Genomic DNA, 23,343 nt, shown 5'->3' on the forward strand with positions numbered 1-23,343 from the left:
CAAAGTCATCTGCAAAGCTTAGGAGTTGGCAACCCTTAATGAAAATTATGCCTTTCGTTTCGATCCCCGCTCGTCGGATCACCGCCTCGAGAGCGGTGTTGAACAGCATGCTGGATAAGCCGTCACCTTATCTCAACCCTCACCGAGACTTGAAGGGACTCGAGCATCGCGCGTTCACTCGTTCCAACGTAGCTTTGATCAGTCGTGTCAGTTTATCCGGAAACAAGGTTTCGTACATTATGTGCCACAGCTGGTCTCGATCTACTGTATCGTATGCTGCTTTGAAATCAATAAAGATATAATGGCTGAGTAAGTTGTACTTTCGACATTTCTGTAAGATTTGTCGGGTGGTAAAAATCTGACCCATAGTTGGGCTTCATAAGGGCCCGCTTGGTAAATTACAATGTAAACTTACAAAGAATAACGCGGTTATTACAATTTCCTATTTTTTTGCTTCAATGCCGTGATGGGTAAAATTACTAATATTCACTGATAGTTATCAGTAGCGTACTAGAAACTACTGATAGTTATCAGTAACGATTACTAAAGATAGTTCCCATCCCAACGAGTTTCTTAGGACCGCGATAAACCTATAGTTCAGATCAATTTGATCTCCGGAGAGTGTACAGTTATAAAAAAGTGAGCGACCAATCCTATCATTCGCCCGATAATATCATCATGCTCATACTGCAAGAATTTATTCAAAACTGATGTCTTACATATAAGAAAAAGAGGTTGACGGAATTCAAGCATGTGACGTGATGGAGCAATTTTCAAAGTGAGGAAGAATTAGCGATTGTCTGATCCGAAAATACGTTTTCGACGTTTAATTTGTTGCTTTACAATAGTTCCATGTAATTGTTTACATACTTCCCAAGCAACCAGAAGTTCGAATATTACTTGACACGCGAACTCGATAGTTCACCATTAGTTTAAATTCAGTTCCGTGGAGCTTTCTTGCTGATTAGTAGTGTATATCAAGTATACGTGGAACTAAATGCTTTAAGAATTGCTGTGAGTACTTCATAGATACTTCAAAGCTATTAGGATGCTACATGAAGTTATGAAGTAACTTTAGTTGCTAACAAGTTCTGCGTGCTGCTTTTTGTTTACATTTCTGAAGATCAAATCAGCAGAACCTAAAACTATTTGAGATTAATTATTTTTATTTCACTCGAATAAATTTAATCCTCGCAGATTTCTAATTACAAATATAAATTAGAATGCAATGCTCTGCATTATTGTGTTCTGCTGTGTAGCATATGCGGTGTTTTCGAACAGTTCGAAAACAGACACTGAGGAAGCCTGCAAGTCGTAGGCGAAATACGTATCGGTCGTGAATAAAATATACATAGTAGAATTAAATTGGATAAGTTTTCTTCTTTTTTAATTTTAGGTTTCGTATTCTACTAAGACGCTCCAAAAACTTCATATATTAATATTTTTTTGAGACGATGGTTCTACAATTGATGGAGGGATGATAAGGGAAAGTAATGAAGAAGGTTTTTTTGGCAATGGAAAGAAAGAGTGGAAGGAAGAAGGGAGGGGAAAGAGTGGAAAGGAAGCTACGCTTAACAAATTGTCGTTATGACCACAGAGGCGCTGGACACGGGTACCAACGAGCCACACTAATTAACTAATTAGACTTTTTAGTTTCAAAACTTGAGGGTACAATGTACAAACACTATGAAGCAACTACGAAAAAGGATAGTAATAGTTAGTTTTATCAATATAATTAAGTTTCTTTTTGGGCTATAAATTAAGCCAGCTTTCAATATCCCGTGCTTATAGATTAATTATAAACGGAGATACTAGTGACAACAAGCAGTTTCAATGAATATACAACGACGTGTTCGTTAGTGGTAGGCAATGATAGCTACCGTCAGTGATGTCTCGAAGCGCAAAACTAGGTCCATTCAAAAATCAATACTAGGTCCATTCAAGATCATAAAAGGGGGTTAACATTTTTAAGGAATTTGAAGATTTTACTGGTTTTACTGAACTTTTAAATACCTAAATGAAAATTACACATATTTTAGCATCATTTTAAGAGTATTGTTTTGTTTTAAACCAGAAGGGTTCTGGGTAGTAACAGTTTGAAAATACTCTATGGTGACTGCCAAAAAGCTGAAAACAGTTACTTTTAAATACGCGGCAATAAAGTGGTTTTGGCTATAATTTTAATTAAATTTTAGTATATTTACGTTCAGAAATGCATAAAGATAAACATAAAAGTAAAATACAGTACAAAGACTTGATAGGTATATCCTAAAATTCTTATTTAAAAATAGGTCCATTCAAGATCAGAATTCGACTAGGTCCATTCAAATCATTTACCCTAAACGTAGCAAACTACGCAGGCTACGCGTTTTGATTTTAACGGGAAACTAGCAGTCATTAACTTTTCGACGTTCAGCCCAATTTCGGAAGTAGTTTTTGGGCCCAAAAGCGGGCTTCTGTTTATAAAAATGTAAATACTGCATTCTTCTTGCCAATCTGAACACAGCGAATATATTTTCATGAACAGAATTTTTATTTCAAACATAAAAACTGCTTCTGAAATTGGCAGAATCGATGACGACTAATTTCACCTTAAAACCAGAAACTGTCACGGCGGAGGCCATTTGCGCTAGACTGAAAGCGGAGGCTAGGAGGATTGGGTTGAAAATGAATGCGTCGAAGACCAAATACATGTATGGAGGCTCAAAGGAGAACAACGTGCGCTTTTCGCGGACGGCGATTGTTGGCAGCAACGAACCAGAAGTGGTAAATGAGCTCGTATGTGGGATCGCTGGTGGTCACGGACAGCAACACAAATGAGGAGATCCAGCAACGTATTCAAGCAGGACATCAAGCCTACTTCGTAAAACGGCACGTTCAAGAGGCATAAGCCGCCGTACGAAGCTGACAATGTATAAACCAGGGGCTTGCGATGGGTGCCATGTTTTTGTTGCCAACATCTCAGCACATCTCGACAAAGGTTGGCAGCAAATCTACCTGTCAGACGGGCGCTATTTCTTGCATTTTTTGAAATAGCGCCCTTCGTTAAGTGGACTGTCAAACACCGTTCGTTAAGATACGGATAGCACCCCGCTGGTATAAACCCACTTCTGGACCGATAGTTTTTAGGGATTTGACAATGCGCACTGAGGACATACGCGCCCTTGTGGACGGTGAACTACAACTTCAGAAACGCCTGGGAAATGGGCGACGAATAACCCAAGATCAAGTTGAATGAAGCTTAAAACAGCACGAACCACCCCGGCTCTAAGCTGTTGACGACGGCGACGAAGATCGTAATACCAGCCCCGCAAATTTTCTTGTGTTCTAAACCAGGACCCGGCATAGTCGAAACAAATAAAAGACGCTGACTTTCTATTACCTTCACATCATACATGAAGAGACTGGTCTCATTTGTTGAACAGAATGTTTCAAGCAAGCGCCAGCTGAAGTTGTTTCAAGCGACGACAACTGAAAGTCAGGCACGAACACGGTTTGTCGATGTTGACTAACTAGGTTGAATTTAAGTTGACGTAAATATTACATGCGTTATATTGTAGGAAATGTTACTCAAATTCAATTCATTTGCGTTAAAAGTTACTAACCTTCTACTGAATGTTTGATAGGAAAGTGAAAATGAAACTTCAAAATCGATCGTCATGCTGACGTGAAACCTGTTTTACTGACGCAGATTGAAACCAGATTTGAAGCGAAGCGGAGTTGCTTCAATGGAAACCGAAGCTTCATTGCTTCATTGTCGCGTGACAATTTGCAATTGAAGGTGATGTTGTCGGCTGCTCTAAGCTGATGGCTGTGAAATTTCAAGCTTGAAAGTGTAGAACAATTTTTCTTCTGGGGGATGTTTGAACCCCCAAACGGCCAGAACGGGCAACATAGCTGCTAGATGAACAATCAAAACAAAGCAAAGCCAGGTGTCACTTGCTGACAGTTGAATCACTAGCTTTTTAGCGGTCGATTCAGTACAGTTACTCGACAAAATCGTGTCGCGTGTGGCTTACAGAATACCAAAAGTAGACTAGTCAAGCAAAGTGACACTCGACGTAACTTACAGAATTCATTTTTTTTAGCAAGATCCTTAAACTAGTTAACATTCGTTTCAAGCCAGTTACCTAAAGTTGAGTAGTGCTACAAGCCACACAAAAATTTTCAAAATGCGATATCGTTGCCAATCATCAGAATAAATGTGATTGTGGCCTGATGAAACTCTTAGTGGAACTACTAACTCTGAGAAACGGATAAACCTTGTTGCGAATTTCCAAAATGAAGCGCAAAGACAACCCTGTATGTCGAATTTCACGTCACTCCGCGTATCGAGAAATGACCTTAGTGTCCTCCGGCTAGCTAATCACTGATTACAAAACGCGCAAGTATACAATTACACATTTACTTTAATGGTAGAATACCGATAGTGAAAACAAAGAGACGGACATATGATTTTCTTACGTCTACTCGGCTTATGAACTATATCTGCTGCTCTTCTTCTTACTCTATGTATCACCTGGATCGCGTTGGGAGGCCCATGATGACTGCTACGACATTTCAGGTGAACGAGCTCTGCTCTGTCACCGCCGATCTATCACTGACGTCGTCCGCTTAACTAAACTTCACCGAATCAGTGCACCGCGATGCTTTACTGTCCTGCTTGATAAAGGCTTGATCTTTGCCAAGGATGTGGCTATCTATTTAAGTCACCGTATAGCCATAAACATTTGCAGAATGTCAAGCTTTGTCAAATTGAACCTGTATTCGTAGTCCTACGCGACCCCTTTTTCCAGGAATCATTGTTTTTCCAAGACAAAACATCATTATTTTGTCAAACCAATAGTAAGCACAAAGCACAAGCTAATTGACATTTTTGCGGACTGGTGTCGAAAGAATGAGCTTTCTATTGGCGTACTTACTTATCTAAAGGCGGTAAACATAATTTACTTTGGGGATGTTTTTCACTGCGTTGTTTTAAAACAACATTGCGCATTTAAGGGTTAAAACAACTGAAACTAAGCAGGAAGCAGTTAAACACAGCCTTTTAGCTATAATTTAACTATTATTTGCTGTTATTTTCGAAATGTAGACGACTTCAGATTTGTCGCCATCCTTGGCGTTTTAGTCCGCAAAATTTTGACAATTTAACACCCCTGCCCTGGCTCGGATACTTCACGTGGAATGATCCATATAATGTGTATAATGTGTCATTAGCTGTTTGCATCGCCATTTGAGCGCAAGGAAATCATTCAATAAAATTATTATACAGCTTGATTAATAACTATAATTATAATTATTGACTCAATTATCGGGTCACGATTGCACTCAAGCTGATTTGCTAATTGGGCCGACTGACATTTGTTAGAAATTTTTAAACTCGAAATTCAATTGAATTTTGACATTCCTAATTTTGACATGTCACATAGCCTAACTAGCGAACACCTAACTAACGAACCGCCCAATTACCGAACCCTCAATTATTGAATATTTGCTGTATTCAAAAATAAATTGAAATAAGTATTTTTTAGTCCTAGCTTCGGCTGGACATATACTAACTATATTTTTAAACGTCCTGTATGGGAGTTATTTGTAAACAATTCACTACTGGGCGCCTCTATGGTTCAAAGGTACAAGTACCAGCGAACCACATGCCCTGGCGGGTGTTGTGGGTTCGAATCCGGTTGTAATCTCAGATTACAGCTTGGTTCGACTCATGCACCTTCCAGTATTGGACAAAAGGTAGGAGTCAAAATGACTACTTGTCAAGCATAGTTACCAATACCCCCCCCCCCCTTCCTTTCCGCTCTTCCCCACCTTCACCAAAAAAAAATTTCATTTCTTTCCCTACCGTCCCTTCATCAATTGTAGAACCATCGTTTCAAAAAATATTAATATATATGTATGACCGCATTTCAAGGTCAAGACTAAAAACTTGAGATTAGTCTGTCAAGCTCTGTCAAATTGAACCTGCATTCGTAGTCCTACGTGACCCCCCGATTTTCCTGGAATCATTGTTTTTCCAAGACAAAACATCATTATTTTGTCAACCCAATAGTAAGCACAAAGCACAAGCTAATTGACATTTTTGCGGACTGGTGTCGAAAGAATGAACTTTCTATTGGCGTGTGCAAGAATTCAGTCATATCTTTTAGTCACAAGAAACAACCTTTCAAGCATATGGAACTACCGCATCAGCAAAGAAATTGTGAAAAGCGTATGCGTGACCATTGAAGACTTGGGAGTGCTTGTTGATACGAATATCTATTTTCGGTAACACTACTATCAAAAGCCGACTAAAATTTGAGCTTAATATTAGATCTCCGGCCCGCCCAGTTAGCTCCGAACTACGATACTGGCCTATCAAACCAGCCGTCATATGTTCGAATCTCGCCTGGGCTATAGAGTCAGTAGAGAATTTGGAGATTTTACATTCATATTGCAAATTTACTTTTCAAAAAAGTATTTGACATAATTGTCGTTAAAAAATAATATTTTTTTGAATTCCTCGAAAATTTTCTTTGAGAATATGAAAATAGTTTCTTTTCAAACCTAAACATATAAAAGGATTTGACAAAAGAGGGTCTTTTAAAAAAAAAGGAAGTAAGAGGGGAGGTCCAACCGGCATCAAATTAGGGATTTTTACTTTCTGGCCTAAAATGAACAATTTGACTTTGGTTCAAATCCGAGAAGGTCGACTACAGACGGGGCACGAGGCTCGGACTAGAGGGATGGTGTGGCTGTCAAACTACATACATTGTCCATGTCCCACTCATTGGTTTTAGTACTTTTGGTTCTGGTACATACTCGGTACATACTTACTGGTTGAATAATCTTAACCTTTAAATGCGAACGCAGAAAAAAAACATTTTAAAAAATACTTACTTATCTAAAGGCGGTAAACATAATTTACTTTGGGGATGTTTTTCACTACGTTGTTTTAAAGCAACATTGCGCATTTAAGGGTTAAAACAACTGAAACTAAGCAGGAAGCAGTTAAAGACAGCCTTTTAGCTATAATTTAACTATTATTTGCTGTTATTTTCGAAATGTAGACGACTTCAGACTTGTCACCATCCTTGGCGTTTTAGTCCGCAGAATTTTGACAATTCCACACCCCTGCCCTGGCTCGGATACTTCACGTGGAATGATCCATATAATGTCAGCGGGGTGGTGTGGCTGTCAAACTACATACATTGTACATGTCCCACTCATTGGTTTTGGTACTTTTGGTTCTGGTGCATACCTAAAAGTTTATTCGTTTGAAGACTACTGAAATTAATTAAAAAGCAGTTAAACACAGCCTTTTAGCTATAATTTAACTAATATTAGCTGTTATTTTCGGTATACTGGCTGGTTCCAAGTTGTCGCCATCCATAGATGTTTAGTCCGCAAAATTTTGACAATTTCACACCCCTGTATAATGTGTCATTATCTGTTTGCATCGCCATTTGAGCGCTAGGAAATCATTCAATATAATTATTATACAGCTTGATTAATAATTATAATTATAATTATTGACTCAATTATTGGGTCACGACTGCACTCCAGCTGATTTGCTAATTGGGCCGACTGATATTTGTTAGAAATTTCTAAACTCGAAATTCAATTGGATTTTGACATTCACAATTTTGACATGTCACATAGCCTAACTAGCGAACACCTAACTAACGAACCGCCCAATTAACGAACCCCCAATTATCGAATATTTGCTGTATTCAAAAATAAATTGAAATAAGTATTTTTTAGTCCTAGCTTCGGCTGGACATATACTAACTATATTTTTAACGTCCTGTATGGGAGTTATTGGTAAACAATTCATTGCTGGGCGTTTTTGATATGTAGGTATGAAGGTCTTATTGTCGTTACAAGCAATTTTTTGCTCAAAATAATTATGTTAGTTCTTGTGTTCTATTTGACTAGATGAAGGCGTAAACGCATAGAGCAAAAACTGCTATTGAACTCGGAAAATCATTGACGTCCAGCTCCAATTTATTGTTACAAGATAGAAATTTACGTACTACTTAGACGCTCGTCCACCTCGTGGCATTGTAATGTACCTTCTTCGCTATTCACCCTAGTTCTGAAAAAAATACTGTGCCAAAAACAAGATAAACTCACCGTACAGCTCTCTACGTGACTGCTTTTCAGTTAATGTTGATTTATATACGACTAGAGTTCTCTTTCTTTCAGTCGACAGAAGTAAAGCGAGCTGGAAGAGACAGAAATACAAAACAAACCGATGCGCGACTGTAGCGCATACACGCAACTAACCAAACCATGTGCACGAACGAAGGGCATGTGTTAGATCAGGACCTTTTATCCTTACGCCGTGTATGTACACGTGTTGTTACGGGTAACTGAACTATGACGATCATTGTTGACGGTGACCAAACAGTTTCAAGTTTTTCATTATAAAGTAAAGTAACAAAACGATCTCTTTTATTTTCGATTATTAAAGTATATTCGTCGATCGAATGATATTTTGACTCTTGTCTTGATCAAAATGAACTCAGACAATGCAAGAATAACAGAGTTGGTGTTGAATTTTGATGCTTATTTGCCAAAAATACACGTTCCAGTAATAAGCATTTACACCATTGCAGGAAATCATCAGCAGCAGACAAAATCGATATTCCGCTCTACAAGAAGAAGACTTTCGATTTCACAGACTATGCATACCGCGAAGCGGTAAACCGTTTGAAGTTCCTATTAACAGAAGCATATGAGCCTACCAAAGTAGCGACATCAATTTATTATCGTGGTGTCGATGACGCTAAATCGGAGGTGTCCGACAATCAGTCGATTGTAGAGCGGCCATCTTTCAACGAGGTATCTAAGTATTTTAATCCTTCCGGGTTTTCGCGAAGCGGATCCGGCGCGATCGGCAGTCGGAGATTCAGTTTTATGAATACAGGGGTCGGATTATTGAAGCCAGTAACATCGAACGTCAGTTTGCAACCACCGTCAGGTACGCTTTTTATTGAATTTTATTAATTACAGATACTTTATCATATGTTTGTAGTTTGCAGTGTAACGCAAAGCCAGGAAGTTGCTCAACCGCCTCCGGAATTGCTTGGTTTCATAGAGAAACAAGAAAGTTATATTGAACAGTTGGAGAAAGAATCACAGTACTGCAGGGTAAAAATACATTTAAATTTTTTGTTGTCGATTAATCTCATTTTGACGATTTCTAATAGGAAGAACTTGCGACACTGCTTAAGAAAGTTAAAGATGTTGTTTCGGAAAATGAGGCTCTTACTGACAGAGTCCGGTCTAAAGCTATGTACCGACTGGATTCATCAGAAAGTGAAGATTTTGATTTAGAACGAACTCGAGACAAGAGACGACTGTCCGGACCGAACATTGTGTTTGAGTCACGTATCAGTGAGCTGGAAGCACAGTTGGCGCAATCGCAAATTGATCTAAAAAAATTATTCGACGAAAATGAGGAAAACAAACGCAAACTGGCGCATGGAACAAGCGACGCGAGCTGTTCGGACATATATCGTAAACAGGTGGAAAATTTGCAGAGGTATAAAAAATCACATTTGAAATTTCTCTTAATCAGATAAATATTATCCTATGCAGGGATAAGCAAAGTTTGGAGGAAACAGTGCGTAAATTGCAATTGTCAATCGACCAGCTGAAGGATTCGGAGGCAAACAACTTTAACAAATCGCAAAGATCCCGTGATATGATTGAACACGTTGCTTTCGAGCGAAATCAAGCGGAGATCGAAATTCGTCGGTTGAAGGTATGACATGTAATTCCGGAGTGAATCGCGATTGGGGCTCAACTACAAATTGTAAACAAATCGTTTTATCACACCATCAGCCTTAAAAAGACTGATAATATCCTTGGCAAGAATCCTTTCTTCTGTTTTAATCGTTAGAATGATTTAAAACAAGTTTTTAGTAATGGGCGATAGAAGTGTTTAATCAAAACAAAAGACAGTTTGCAGTTTAGCCCCTCGCATTGTTATGAAGTGACAGGCTTATTTGCAAATTGTTTTGTAAACAGGCGATAGTAAAGAGCTAAACTGCGTTGTTTTCAAAACACAGGCGCATTGTAAACAGGCGAAACTAAATAAAAAAATCAAAACAAGGCGAAACAGGGCTGGGCGAATCTCATTGTCAAAATGCTTTGAGGCTCATTCCAAGGGGTTCAACTATAAAACTTAGATTTTGAGCTTGAATGCACAAATTTTATGCAGTATTGTTGTGAAATTATAAGATTAATTTATTTTACATCAATTTATGTCTTTAAACTTGATTTTTGTAACTTTTATTTAAATTAAGATTTGAAAATGTACTGGCAAATTATCACAGTGATATTTCTCATTGTTCACACTTTGTTAGTTGCGCCCTTATCGCGAATCACTCCGGAATTAGTTTCTCGTTAAAAAATATATGAAAGTTTGTTGTTTCAGGATGAGCTCGATCGACAACACGAACGTGTTCGCGAGATCCAGCATGAAATGACAAAACGAATTGCAGAGGAACGGTCAAATGCTGAAAGACGCTATACATTCCAGGTTGACCAACTGGGAGGAGATTTGAGTAGCCAATGGGAGCAAGCGACGAAACTGCAGCTGGAAGTGGAACGTATGAAACGTATCGAGTCCGATTACAAGCGCGAAATCAATCAGAAAAACTCACAACTTGACGAGCTCAAGCTGGAGTTGAAAAATAAAATGGCAATTTTCATGTCCGATTTGAATCAGGCTAGTGCAGAAAAACAGTCTTTGGAACAAGAGATTACTTCTTTAAGGTAAAGTAATTTTACTATTTGGTATGTTATTATATGCATTATCCACAAATTAATTACATCGCTTGGTAATAGATTACAGTTGGAAAGAACTGAGCGTCAATCCAAAGTCGAAGTTTCACGCTTAACCGCTGAAATCACTTCATTACGCCAGCGCCTAGATCGCGCCGATGCTGATACGCTACATTGTAAGCGTGAGAATCTTAAATTAGCAGACGAAGTAGCATCTTTGGAAAAAGAGGTATTTTAAGATCTATATCATTGTAAAAGTTCTGCTACACCTTTTTAAATAAATTTCAGCTGACATTGGGAGAACTGAACAAGGAAACAAGACCTTCTAAAGAATTAGCTAAAATTATCTCGGATATGGAAGCTAAACACGGTAAGTTGGAGTTGAAGTAACATAGAATTGTTCAATATAGATCAATATAGAATGCTTAATAACATGGGTAAGCTATTGGAACCCGCTAAACGATAATAATCACTCAAACGAGTGCGCTATTTCTTTTCCATCATTTTGTGTTAAACGCTAGTGATTGTGATTATTTTCTTGCCTTTTTAACCGAGCATGCATCTAGATATTGCATTCATTTATGCTATTTCCATCGAGCAATTATTAAACAAATTCGCATACACCGCATTACACTTGACTGTGTGAAAGAGTGCAACTTTGAAGCAAAAATAATGTTTGCAACTAGCTTCTATGTGCTAAAACCTTGTGCAAGCGAACATGCAGTCAGTGGCAAGCCAAATAATGAACAGTGAGAAAATTTAAAATGATTATCTGGCGTGCTCAATAGTTTATCCATGAGCTTTAGACCCTTCATACTTCTTCTTTACCGTCCATAATGAGCTGCAGGTATTCGAATTTTCAATTCAGATAGAGGTGCTAATTGTACGGAAATTTATTGTAATATAAATGCTTGACCCCGTGGCTGTTAGCGCCACCAGATTGTCGCGTTTCCTTCAAAACAGACATCGGATATTAATAACGTGCACCTCGAAGCAGCTTTAGTGTGAAAACCATTTTCTTGAATACAATGCCCGCCTACCTTATTGCCATAATACACACACCAAAAATAACCGAACTGAAACTTTGTCTTGTCTCTTGACCACTTTTCTTCCTATAGCTGCAACGGTGTCAGAGCTCGAGGGCATGGTTCAAGATCAAAAAGAGCTCATGGAAAAACTAACCACCGAGTGCAAAGGCTTGACGCATAAGTTAGAGGACACGACACTGAAACATAAGTACATATTCTATGATTTTCGCTTTCCATTGTTTATTTTTCAGCCAAAGCTATTTTTTCTGTAGCACTTATTTGTTTAGTAGAAATTAAGCACAATTTATTGATAGTACTTGCAAGTTGTAAATTTTCCATACATTAGTAGTTGTTTAGTGAATCCAATGAGCAATGAAAAAGTGGAAACTAATTGATAATTTACCCTGAATCAAACATGCTAATCTCTTTAACCAACATTTCTGAATAAGTGGTTACTAAACCAAATTAGGCCGCAAAATAATAATTTAGCAATCGGAATAATTACTCTCAATTAGGGGTCAGTCCCGGCGTAGTGGTTAGCATTCACGCCTCTCACGCCGAGGACCCGGGTTCAAATCTCAACCCCCAGAAGTCACGAATGACCCAAAACTGGTTAAAGTGACTATAATATAAACAAAAAAAAATTACTGTCAATTATTATAGATTCAATTCCAAGCAATTATTACAGAATTTTTGATATTGGCGAGCCCAGACAATGAGCGATGGTGTGCCATCATTTTGTATCATATTTCATAGCATTGTTTGGTAAAGGGTGGTACATTCAAAATTTGGTCGGGCAACACAAGCATGCGAAAGTGGATTAAATTTTTAATCTAAAAAAATCATTTTCTTCCCTTTTAAGTTTAATTAGGCCATTACAAATATTTTATAAAGTTTTTGTCCTTCCGGTGTTGGGCCACCGAAGGGGGGAGCGACAAAAACATTGCATTATTTTGGCGAAAACAGTATCGTGTTGCTTCAGGAAAAACTGTTGACGTTTTTGCATGCACTCGTTCACGTAAATTTCCTTGTTGGCGGCAAAAAGTGTGCCTTTTCAAGTCACAGGTACAGATAGCTTGCCAAATCAGAAAATTATTAGTGAACTTTGACCATTTCATATGCTTGAAAATATCTGCAATACATTTCCCTTCCGATTACAGTATATAACTCCTGCCTAGGAAGCTACTTGAAGTCTGCCTTGATACAATTTTTGTCGGCCATCACTACGCAATCGAACTCCGTCAGCATCGTTGCATAGGGGGAAGTCCGGATGGCCAGATAGGCCTCTATGCCCGGACACTAGCGATTTCTCAAAAACAAGAAATCATAAAATTATTTGGAAAGAATAGGACAACAGTACCATCGAAGTACTATTGTTTCATTCTTTCCAAACACTTTTATCATTTTTTGTTGTTGAGAAATCGCCAGTGTCCGAGCATACAGGCCTGTCCGGCCATACAGGACTTCCCCCTATAGCCCACGAAATCTTAGTTTGCTCGTCTTGTTTTATTTCTTCTTCTTCTACCAACTGGGAGCCGGGGTGGTTCTTGCCGTATCAAGAATTCCTCTCCACGGTACTCGGTCCTGTGCTACTCGTCGCCAATTCGTAGAGCGTCTCGACATACGCAAGTCGACTTCAACCTGGTCGAACCATCTAGCACGTTGGGCCCTTCTATTCCTGGTGCCGGTGGGGTTCTTGAAGACAACGGATTTAGCTGCAGAGTCGTCCGGCATCCTTGCGACGTGGCCGGCCCACCGTAGTCTCCTACTTTGGCCAGGCTTACAATGGGAATCTCTCCAAGTAGTGCCTACAACTCAGGATTCATACGCCTACGCCACTCTCCGCTATCCGTTCGAACTCCGCCAAAAATAATCCGCAACACCTGTCGTTCAAATACGGTAAGTGCACGTATGTCTTCCGTAAGCAAAATTACTGTCTCAAGAACGTAGGGAACTACCCGTCTGATTGACATATCATTTTTGTCTGATTGGTGTCAGCTTGGTGCGACGGCGTATGCTCCTTGATCGAAACTACTTGCGGAGGGAAAAGTAGGCTCGACTTCTAGCTTGAATACGTTGTTAAATCTCCTCACTCGTATTATTGTCGACGGTGACCAGAGATCCCAAATATATGAACTCATCAACCTCTTCCAGTGCATCGCGTTCAATAGTCACTGCCCGTGGGAGGCAAACGTTGGTTTCTCTGTGGCCTCTTCCTACTATATATTTGGTTTTCGATGCATTGACTTGTTACCCAATCTTCCTAGCCTACGTTTTTAGTCTGGCGTAGATTGCCTCCGGCATCCTAAGGTTTCTACTAATGATGTAGAGGTCGTCTGCGACGGTTTGGAATTGGCTACTCTTGCTGAAGATCGTACCTCTCGTTTCGATGTCCGCTCGCCGGATCACATCTTCAATAGCGACATTGTATAACATATAGGACAATCCATCCCCTTACCGCAACCCTCTGAGCGATTCGAAAGGATTCGAGAGTCCCCGAAACTCGCACGTAGCACATCAATCGCTCTAGGGTAGCTTTGATCAGCCGCGTCAGTTTATCCGGAAAACCGTATTCGTGTATTATCTGCAATAGCTATTCGCGTTCAACTGATCGTAAAATCGTTAAATCCACGAAAATATGATGTGAAGGCACGTTGTACTTCCGACATTTCTAGAGGATCTGTACTTACTACTTACTTACTTATGTGCCTATGTCGGCCGGTCCGGCAGAACAAAGGGATGAAATCAGAGATCTCCACTGCTGATGGTTACCCGCCATGGCTTTTACCTGTCGCCAGCGCAGGTTCTCGTCTACAGCCCGGATGGCGTTGGCTAGGCTGCGTTGCCATGAGCCTCTGGGTCTGCCTCTTCTACGCTGTCCTTGTGGATTCGTTTCCTTCTTTCGCTCCTTTCCTCAAGGTGTGTCCGATCCACTTCCACCTACGTTCACGAATTTCTGTTGCTATCGGCCGTTGATGACACCGACGATGGAGTTCCTTCCTAGACGATCTGTTGGAGAGTAAAAATCGCCGTTGAGATGTTTATCGCAGAAAACCTATTAACCACTTCGCGCTCGTTGGTGATTAGATTCCCTTTTTCGTCCTTACACATGCCAGGTTTTGGTTGTGTTGGGTTCACCTTCTCGTAAAACTTGCGCGTGTCATTAGCCCAGAATAGTTATTCCTGCTCATCACGATCTTTATCCTTCTTCCTTCTCCTTCTTCTATCCTCCTTGCAACCTCAATGACGGCCGAGCGTGTCATGCTCCATCCATTTAATAAAGGTGTAGCGTCTAGCTCCACAACTGAAGGCAGAGCTTCATACACGTAATTTTCTGCAACTTGCAGGTTGTCTAATTGCCGAATGTTTAACCGAGGAGGGCGGCTTTGTCGCGCGGTATAAATCGTCGGTATATCGTTGTTGGGGTGCTCGTCATGGCTTGCACCCCAACAAACATTGTTGCTGCATAATTGTTTCTTAGGCGTTTGTTTCCTGAATGTTATCTATATGACAGTTGAATAAGTTTCTATTCAAATAAAATATCGACCACCACGCTCGTCCGTGAGAAGATTGTCATCCAAATTTTTGCACATATCGGCTTATAGTTCATAACCTTTGCGCGAATTGTTACGGTTCTCATAAAACTACCCTGCTTCGTTTACGTAAAATGGTGCTTCCGTCGTCCATCGTGATCACGTTCTTCCAGTTGGTACTTCTGCTTTGGGAGGGTCGAGATATGTATGTTTCGCGCTTGTTATTACCATTCCACGTTAGCTCCCAGATGTTGTTGATGTTGATCTTCTTTAAATGACTTTGCTGATATCTCTGCCCTAAGAAACTACTTCGATTTGCCACACCAACGAAGGTAAAAGTCTACACCAGTCTATACAATGCCTCTCGACCTACTAGAGCATTCATGTTTCCGGTGTTAAATTACACGTCTCTCTCTCTCTCTCTCTCTCTGGGCAGCCTTCATAAACTTGTTTTAGCAGCGCTTAGAACCATTTATTCTTGTTATCGTGTCTCGTACCTGCATGCTGCACGCCTGTTGAGATTTCGGCAAAATTTTACTGAATTCGGTGCTTTTTTTAAGTGACTACGGGAAAGTACCTGCAGCACTACGAAGTTGTGTGGTTGAAGTTCGTCATTATTAAAACACCGTTTACACTGTCAACTTTACAATTTAACGGCATAAGGATGATGAACGGTCGCGTTTAGCGTGAAATTCAAACGCCGTTTTGAGCCGATCCTAACATGGAGGACAGGCATTCGGAAGTTCGAAAGAGACCCCTTCCATGTCGGTATACGACCAAGTTCGCATTGTGGTTGGTTATTCGATCTTCCAATGGTTCAGGTATAAACTAGGAGACGACGGGGTAAGACGGCCCCCGTAAGCAATTAAATTGCTAGCATAAAATGCGCTCGAAAGTTCACTTTTTCTTGTATCACATATGAATAAGCATTTATTTACCAGCCATTAAAAATTATACAATTATTTGTTTTGTGTATTTTGCCACAATTTTTCGTCAATTTTCGAACAATTTTCAGGCGGGGTAAGAAGGACCACCAAAGGGGTAAGGCGGACCATGACGGAGTTAGACGAATCGTGGCAATTTTTAAGCGTTTTTAGAGTTGCAAAAATAACTTCAATAGTATGTACTCTTAAATACTTTTGGACACTTTACTTTTTGTTCTTACAATAAGTATGTATGTATCCTACTGAAACAAATTTTTTAAAGATTTTTCATAAAATAGCATAAAATTAAGTTGTAGCGCTCAGCCAACTCAAATGCCAGTTCTTTGACGTCACGCATACTGAGTCCATAAAACCGCTCTACCAGATGTAGCAAATGCTGAGCAAGTTCCTCATCCTGAACAGCATTTGAAACCAGGACTTTAAATCCGCCTCATTGTTGGCGTATCGTTACGTACTTTAATCTGCCGACGAAGGGTTGTCTTGGGAATTCCGAATGTGGTGCAAACTGTCCTGATGGACATACCTTTCTCAAAGGCTAATTTGGCCTGATTCATCTGATCCACTGTCTACTGCATCCGCGATGTTTTTCTAATATATTTTCGAGGCATCTAAGCAAACAAAAACGAACATCACATAGGAAAACCTTCAAACATTATTAGCGTTACCACGTATGGCCCTTTTACCCCGTGAAAAATGGCCCGTCTTACCCCTAGTTTACAATCTTCACCATTTTGCATTTTTCACTTAAGCCGTGCTATTTTACATACTTATTTCGACACACACAAAACAGGAATAATTATACAAACGTCAGCGACACGGACAAACATCGAAATACTCCGTTATTTTGCAAAAATCCCTTAGCTTGTTGCTGCTAAAATTAGATCACACAAAGTTACGACGAGCGACGAGTTTTGATTCTAATTTTGACGTTTTGTGTGGTGGATCACTATAGAGTGTTTTGAAATTATTGAAATACGTTAACAAAGAAGGTACGGTAGCGTAATTGCAAAAAATTTAAGGATTTCTATTCGAAATCGATGTGGTCCGTTTTACCCCGCCGAGACTTCTTACCCCGTCTTACACTATCAGCATTTACGGCTCAAGCAGTACATTCCTTTTAATCGTGGGGAAGATTTATGCCTTGTCCATCTTGCCCGTGCCATCATTCATGTGACAAGAATTAGAAGAAAAACAGAGAGAATAGGAAAAGGTGGATACAGGGTCTTTCAATGGTTATTCGTATTCTTCCAATCGGTAATTCGGGTATAAATACTTGAATCCTTCAACCCAAACCGGAACGATAATTTTTAGAAAAACTTCAATACAGACACACTATCTATACTAAACGAGGTTTCCTTTAAATTTTCTCGGTTTTATTCCTGATTTTATTCTACTCAGGGTAAGGATTAGGGTATATAAGTTTTCAGCAAAATGTTCAAATCATGCATCATGCATCCAAAGAAATATCTGAAAATAATTTTATTCATTAACTATTAACATTAAATGAATCATCAAATCAAAATATGGCATGCGCAAACTTTTGCGTTTTGGCAAAACTCACTTTGTTCACTATAGTAGAACTATGTATTGCCTAGACTATTGCACCAATTAGCTCAGACCACTCTTCCTAACGCTTGGGTTTTGGTTTTTATCCTTGCACGTTTTACCATTTTTCTTCACTGCGATGAATGGTGCTACAAAACCGTCACCGTCACCCAGTAGCCCCCAAAAACGCGTTCGCTTCTCTGCCGCTGTTCCAACGGAATTCGAATCGAGAAATCCGGCCAGAAGCCACTCCTTCGTTGATGTCCAGTCAACGACTAACACAGGAAGTGGCGTCGAGCCCAACAAGTTCTGCAGCAGCACAGCAACATCGCCCAACAGTAAATACTACTCCCATCCGCTCACGCCCCTTTGTCGCCGCTACCACAGACGCCGAATGCAAAGGGACGACTCATTCGTTAAGCGAAGAGCACGTGGAGAGTACTGCCAAACAGCAACACCCTATTAAGATCGACGTCAACGTAAGGATCAGTCCGATATCAAAACCAAAAACCGCCAGCGCCAAGGAGGAGTGCGTGGGCTAGATGTTGTCACGTGCTTCCTTGCGTTAAATCGTTTTAAATGCGTAGTACAGGTACTAGCTGAAATTAATACAGGTGCACGGTGTTGTTTGCAATTTCATAGATCACTAATTGTACAATTTTTGGGTTTCGATGTAGTTTTGTGTAATTAAGTTCGCTCTCATATATGGTTTTTCGCTTTTTTATTTGATTTGATAGAGAAGAGAAGAAAGAGTTGAGGCAGACCAATAATGAGCTTATGGAGCGTTTGAAGCAAGTTTGGGAAAACTACAAAAAAATAAACCCAACTTACAAGAACCAGCTTATAAAATGCACTGAATCGCTTGAATCTGATTCTAACATCTCATCTGTATCCAATTGTGATCCAAAGGTATGTAATAATTGTATCATTACTAATGTATTTCTTTTCGTATTTTTCGTCCATTGCAATTACACAGGCAGGAAATAGATATTCTGCAGAACAATCTTGAATTTCTCTCACAACGAATTGAATCCAGTGCTTTTACAGCGGCAACAGCTAATCATGATAATCAGTATGCTTTACCAAACACTATGGATAATGATAAACATTATCCAACTTCCGACCTTACTTCCACTATGTCTATCAATAATCCCATTAGCAATTATGATGTTACAAACGTTGACGCCAATGCAAAGCTCGCTCAAGAATATTTGAATTCATCTTCAAATCAAATGATGGCGATAGATGATGTGAAATATGAAGGTATCTTGTGAGGCTGGGAAGCCCCATTAAAAATTTCTGTTTGAACAACTTTATATATACATCACACCACTATCACTATGACCTGGATCTTTAAATTCTATCTATTTGGTCTAAACATACAACATAACCACAACAGCTATATTTTAACATACAACACACATTTTTGTATTTAAAAATGTTGAAAGATTAATTAATTATTTGTTTTCTAGGTTCCAAAACAGCTCCTTCCCGGCCAGGTAGTACAACGGCCCACTACCCTTCGATTCGGTCAGTGCAATCAGTCCCACAATCACAATCACAAACAGGCAAAATATCACGGCCAGAATCGAGAACATCCGACCGGCAGTATACCAACGGACGACAGCAATCGTATGGCGAGTTGTCCCGAACCAGCTCCGTCAATGATTACAATGAATCTAGAAGAAGCAAGCCTGCTGATGAAAAACGAAGCGAGTCCCGAGTGTCACGTTCCTCGATCCCCAATGAAGATATGCCAGTCAAGATGCCTATCAAGGAGTCGGAGTCTGGACGTTCTGACGTCGAACGATCGTCGCGAATCAGTGACAATACAACCGCTAAACCAGACAGCACCGGAAGCACTGGTAGAGTCTCACGAGAGTCCAATTCCAGCGGTGACCGATCGTCAAAACAGTCTATACGACAACAACCATCTTCGTTTGGCGAAACAGTCCCATCTAGTCAATATGTATCAGAACGTACAGAGTCCGTGGAACAGTATCAACCCAGTCCCACCAACCAATATTCTTCGCAATCTGGGGAACTCGAACAAGCATATCAACAATCGTCAGAACATTATCAGCCATCCAGTGAGCTCTACGGTGAAAATACCGGATATAACGCACCACAATATGACCCTTCGCAGCAATATGATCAAAATCAATACGAAGCATACGGAGAGCAGCAATATATGCCAGAGGCATACGACCAGCAAGCATACCAGCAGCAGCAATATCCAAGCTATCAACAACCATATGATACACAGCAGTATGCCTCTGAGCAAGTACATGATGAATCAAACTATCCAACCGGAAACTTGCAGTCCCCAACACAACAGTCAGTTCCGGCACCAATCGTCGCCCCAGCTCCAGTGGAATCATCCGAAGACAAACGGAATGTGGGATATTCACGCTCGAGAGGATCTGCAGGGGCATCAACCAATCAGCAACATAGCGCCGGGCCTAGAAACAAGCAGGCTGGGCAGAGCAAACAATCCAGCAACAAGTAATAGCTTTTGTTGCAACAGTTTACCGCGCCAGTTACCACAGAGTTGCCATTTTAAGCCGATAGAGTGCTACCCAAGTCTCAGCATTAGTAGCCCCAGTTTATTTGGAACCAGTCCTGAAACCAGCCTCACACCGTCGCCAACAACAACGGTACTGCAAAATTATAGCGCGGCCAGTCCAAATCCACACTAAAGCATCAAATTTATAAGAAATGAAAGTAAGGTCATTACTATTAGTTTTTGTTGTGAATATAAATAAATAGCAAAAAATAATACGTATATATGGTCGGTGTTCAATCAGACCGGACCAAGTCGCAAAATTTAAAAAAATAAGTTAATAACAGCAAACGATTACGAATTTCCTAAGCTACATTTTACTCTAATCAGAATAAATGTTGCAAACAGCCAGAGATACGAAATGATTTCAAACGATTGATAGCTTTAAACTACACAGCAGTAGCAAACTTTGACTTCGTTTTTCTCGAAATCAGGTTTTTGTCACTTGGTTCGGTCTGACTTAACACCGACCATATGTTTCGAGTATAAATAATATTTGGATCGAATATTCGTATAGTTCTGGCTTTAGTTTTCAAAAGGTCGTATAATCAACCCTTTTACATGCATTATGCGACCTTTTGAAAGCTAACGACAGAATTCGCATCAGTGGGGCTTTCTTCGGAAAAAATCCTTTATCTCATTATCTCAAAATGCTGCTGAGCTAGGTGCAATCATTTGATGTCCTAAGCAAGATATTTTTATTAGGATTCCAATGATATGGTGCTTGTTCACGGCACGCATTTATTTCTATCATTTTTTGCAAAAAGAAGGACATTTTACCCCAGTTTCTCGATATATGATGACATGTACACGTCTGTTTGCGACCACGAAACTAAAAGAGATTTTTAAGCCTCTTCCTGATTACACGAAATAATATTATATTTTTTGTTGTATATTTTCGCATAGCAAGTTCATTTCGTAGCTGTCAATAATTCAGCAATTGCTTAAAGAACTCACATTTTACCAGCCGAGAGCCGGGGTGGTTCTTGCCGTATCAAGAATTCGTCTCCATTGTACTCGACTGGGCTACTCGTCGCCAATTCATTGTGCGTCCCGACACACTCACGTCGGTTCAACCTGGTCTAGCCATCTAGCACGTTGGGCCCCTCTGCCGGTGGGGTTCTTGAAGAGAACGAATTTCACTGTACAGTCGTCCAACAGTCTTGCGACGTGGCCGGCCCACCGTAGTCTCCCAACTATCGCCAGGATTACAATGGGAATCCCAAGTATTACCTGTAGCTCGTGAGTCATACGACTCCGCCACTCTCCGCTTTCCGTTTGTACTCCGCCAAAAATAGTCCGCAACACCTATCGTTCGCTAGTGCACGTATGTCTTCCGTAAGCAAAGTTACTGTCTCAAATCCGTAGAGGATTAGCGTTTTGTACATCGTCTGCTTTGTGCGGTGGCGTACGCTCCTTGATCAAAGCGGAGAGAAAGGTAGGCTCGATTTCCAGCTTGAATGCGTCGTTGGATCTCCTTACTCGTATAATTTTGGGCGACCAGAGATTGATTTGTAATCCAATCCTCCTACTAGCCTCCGTTTTTAGTTTGGCGTAGATTACCTCCGCCGTTTCAAGGGGTCTACTAATGATGTTGAGGTCGTCTGCTAGGAGCCTAGGAGTTGGCTACTCTTGCTGAAGGTCGTTCCTCTCGTTTCGATGACCGCTCGCCGGATCACACCCAGGGTTGCCACATGCACAGATTATTCTGTATTTAAGGGGACATAAACGACCAAAAATTTTGAAAAAAACATTATTTTTTTGTTTCAGATTTTGATTCTGCTATCTTTTCCGCTTATTTTGATACTAAATTTGTAATGATACGACCATGGGAAGTGGTCGAAAAACGATCATACACATAAGCATTCCAGTGCGGCGTGGAACAACTTCGGCGGAATAAAACGCCGCTCCTGAAAAACCATGATTTTTAAATTTTATGTACCTTTTTCTCAGAAACTACACAACGTATTGGAACAAACTTTTTTTTGTTTTGTTGGTAGTAGCTTGGCAAAGACTTTTATAACTGTTCAGTTTCGTGAACAATACACAGCTAGAGAAAAAAGAAAAAGACAAAATTTTATTTTTTCAGGCATCTATTTTTCTTCTTTTTCGAAAAATAGAACAGATAAATTACAATGAGCAACTTTGACAACGAAGTTCCCGATTCACAGACTTGATACAGATTGTTAGCATCATGTTTACCACAATGAGTCCTATAGAAAAACAGCGACACTGGCATGATATTAAAACCGCTTACTTTCACGGAGTCCTTGAAGAAGAAGTGTATGTGCGTCAACCGCCAGGTTGCGAAGAAAAAGGAAAAGAAAACCTAGTTTGTCGACTTCAAAAGAGCATCTATTGAGCTTGCTGACATTTACCGTACGCACACATCGACGCGCTATTTGTTGTTGCTGTTGTTAGATTTTACATTGAGTTTACACGTTTGTTTTTGTTTTCCCCCAGTTGTACCCCGATAAAAAACATACGTGAAGTGAAAAACGATAAGTTTTTGTAGCCTTTTGCACTGGGCTTAGCAGCAAGCTCTATGGACTGCCTCAATCCGCGCGATGTTGGAACAAACGCCTTCACGCTACATTGAGTAAGTTTGGCTTCAAACAGTCAAAGGCGGACCAGTGCTTGTATGTGAAGGATTGTGGACATACGAATGTCTTTCTACTGGTCTACGTAGACGACATGCTTGTTGCATCAACCGACAGCAGTGAGTTGCAGAAAGTGTTTCGGAGTCTCAGTGGTGAATTTGAGTTGACGAATCTGGGAGATGTTTCTCACTTTCTCGGCATGGGAGTTCGACGAGTTGAAGGTGTTGAAATGAATTACCGCACCAATTTGTCGTTTAGTGTAGCAGGGAAACTGTTATACGATTCCAGCAGAATGCCGGCTGTCAACATAACGTCAGCTACCAGACGACGCCAGCTATCAGACGACGC

The 23,343-nt window shown here is 40.2% G+C and overlaps 1 protein-coding gene across 1 annotated transcript; it reads left to right on the top strand.

The window, feature by feature from the left end:
* The first annotated feature begins 8,506 nt into the window (after positions 1-8,506).
* On the top strand, positions 8,507-20,531 carry LOC128735663 (coiled-coil domain-containing protein 158). The gene is made up of 11 exons (XM_053830147.1): positions 8,507-8,535; positions 8,607-8,971; positions 9,026-9,141; positions 9,201-9,535; positions 9,592-9,757; positions 10,433-10,773; positions 10,846-11,011; positions 11,071-11,152; positions 11,901-12,018; positions 18,570-18,741; positions 19,317-20,531. The coding sequence occupies exons 1-11, from the start codon at positions 8,507-8,509 to the stop codon at positions 20,529-20,531; spliced, it is 3,105 nt and encodes a 1,034-aa protein (XP_053686122.1).
* Positions 20,532-23,343: the final 2,812 nt, after the last annotated feature.

Source organism: Sabethes cyaneus, chromosome 2, assembly GCF_943734655.1.
Source record: "Sabethes cyaneus chromosome 2, idSabCyanKW18_F2, whole genome shotgun sequence".
Classification (NCBI taxonomy): Eukaryota; Metazoa; Arthropoda; class Insecta; order Diptera; family Culicidae; genus Sabethes; species Sabethes cyaneus.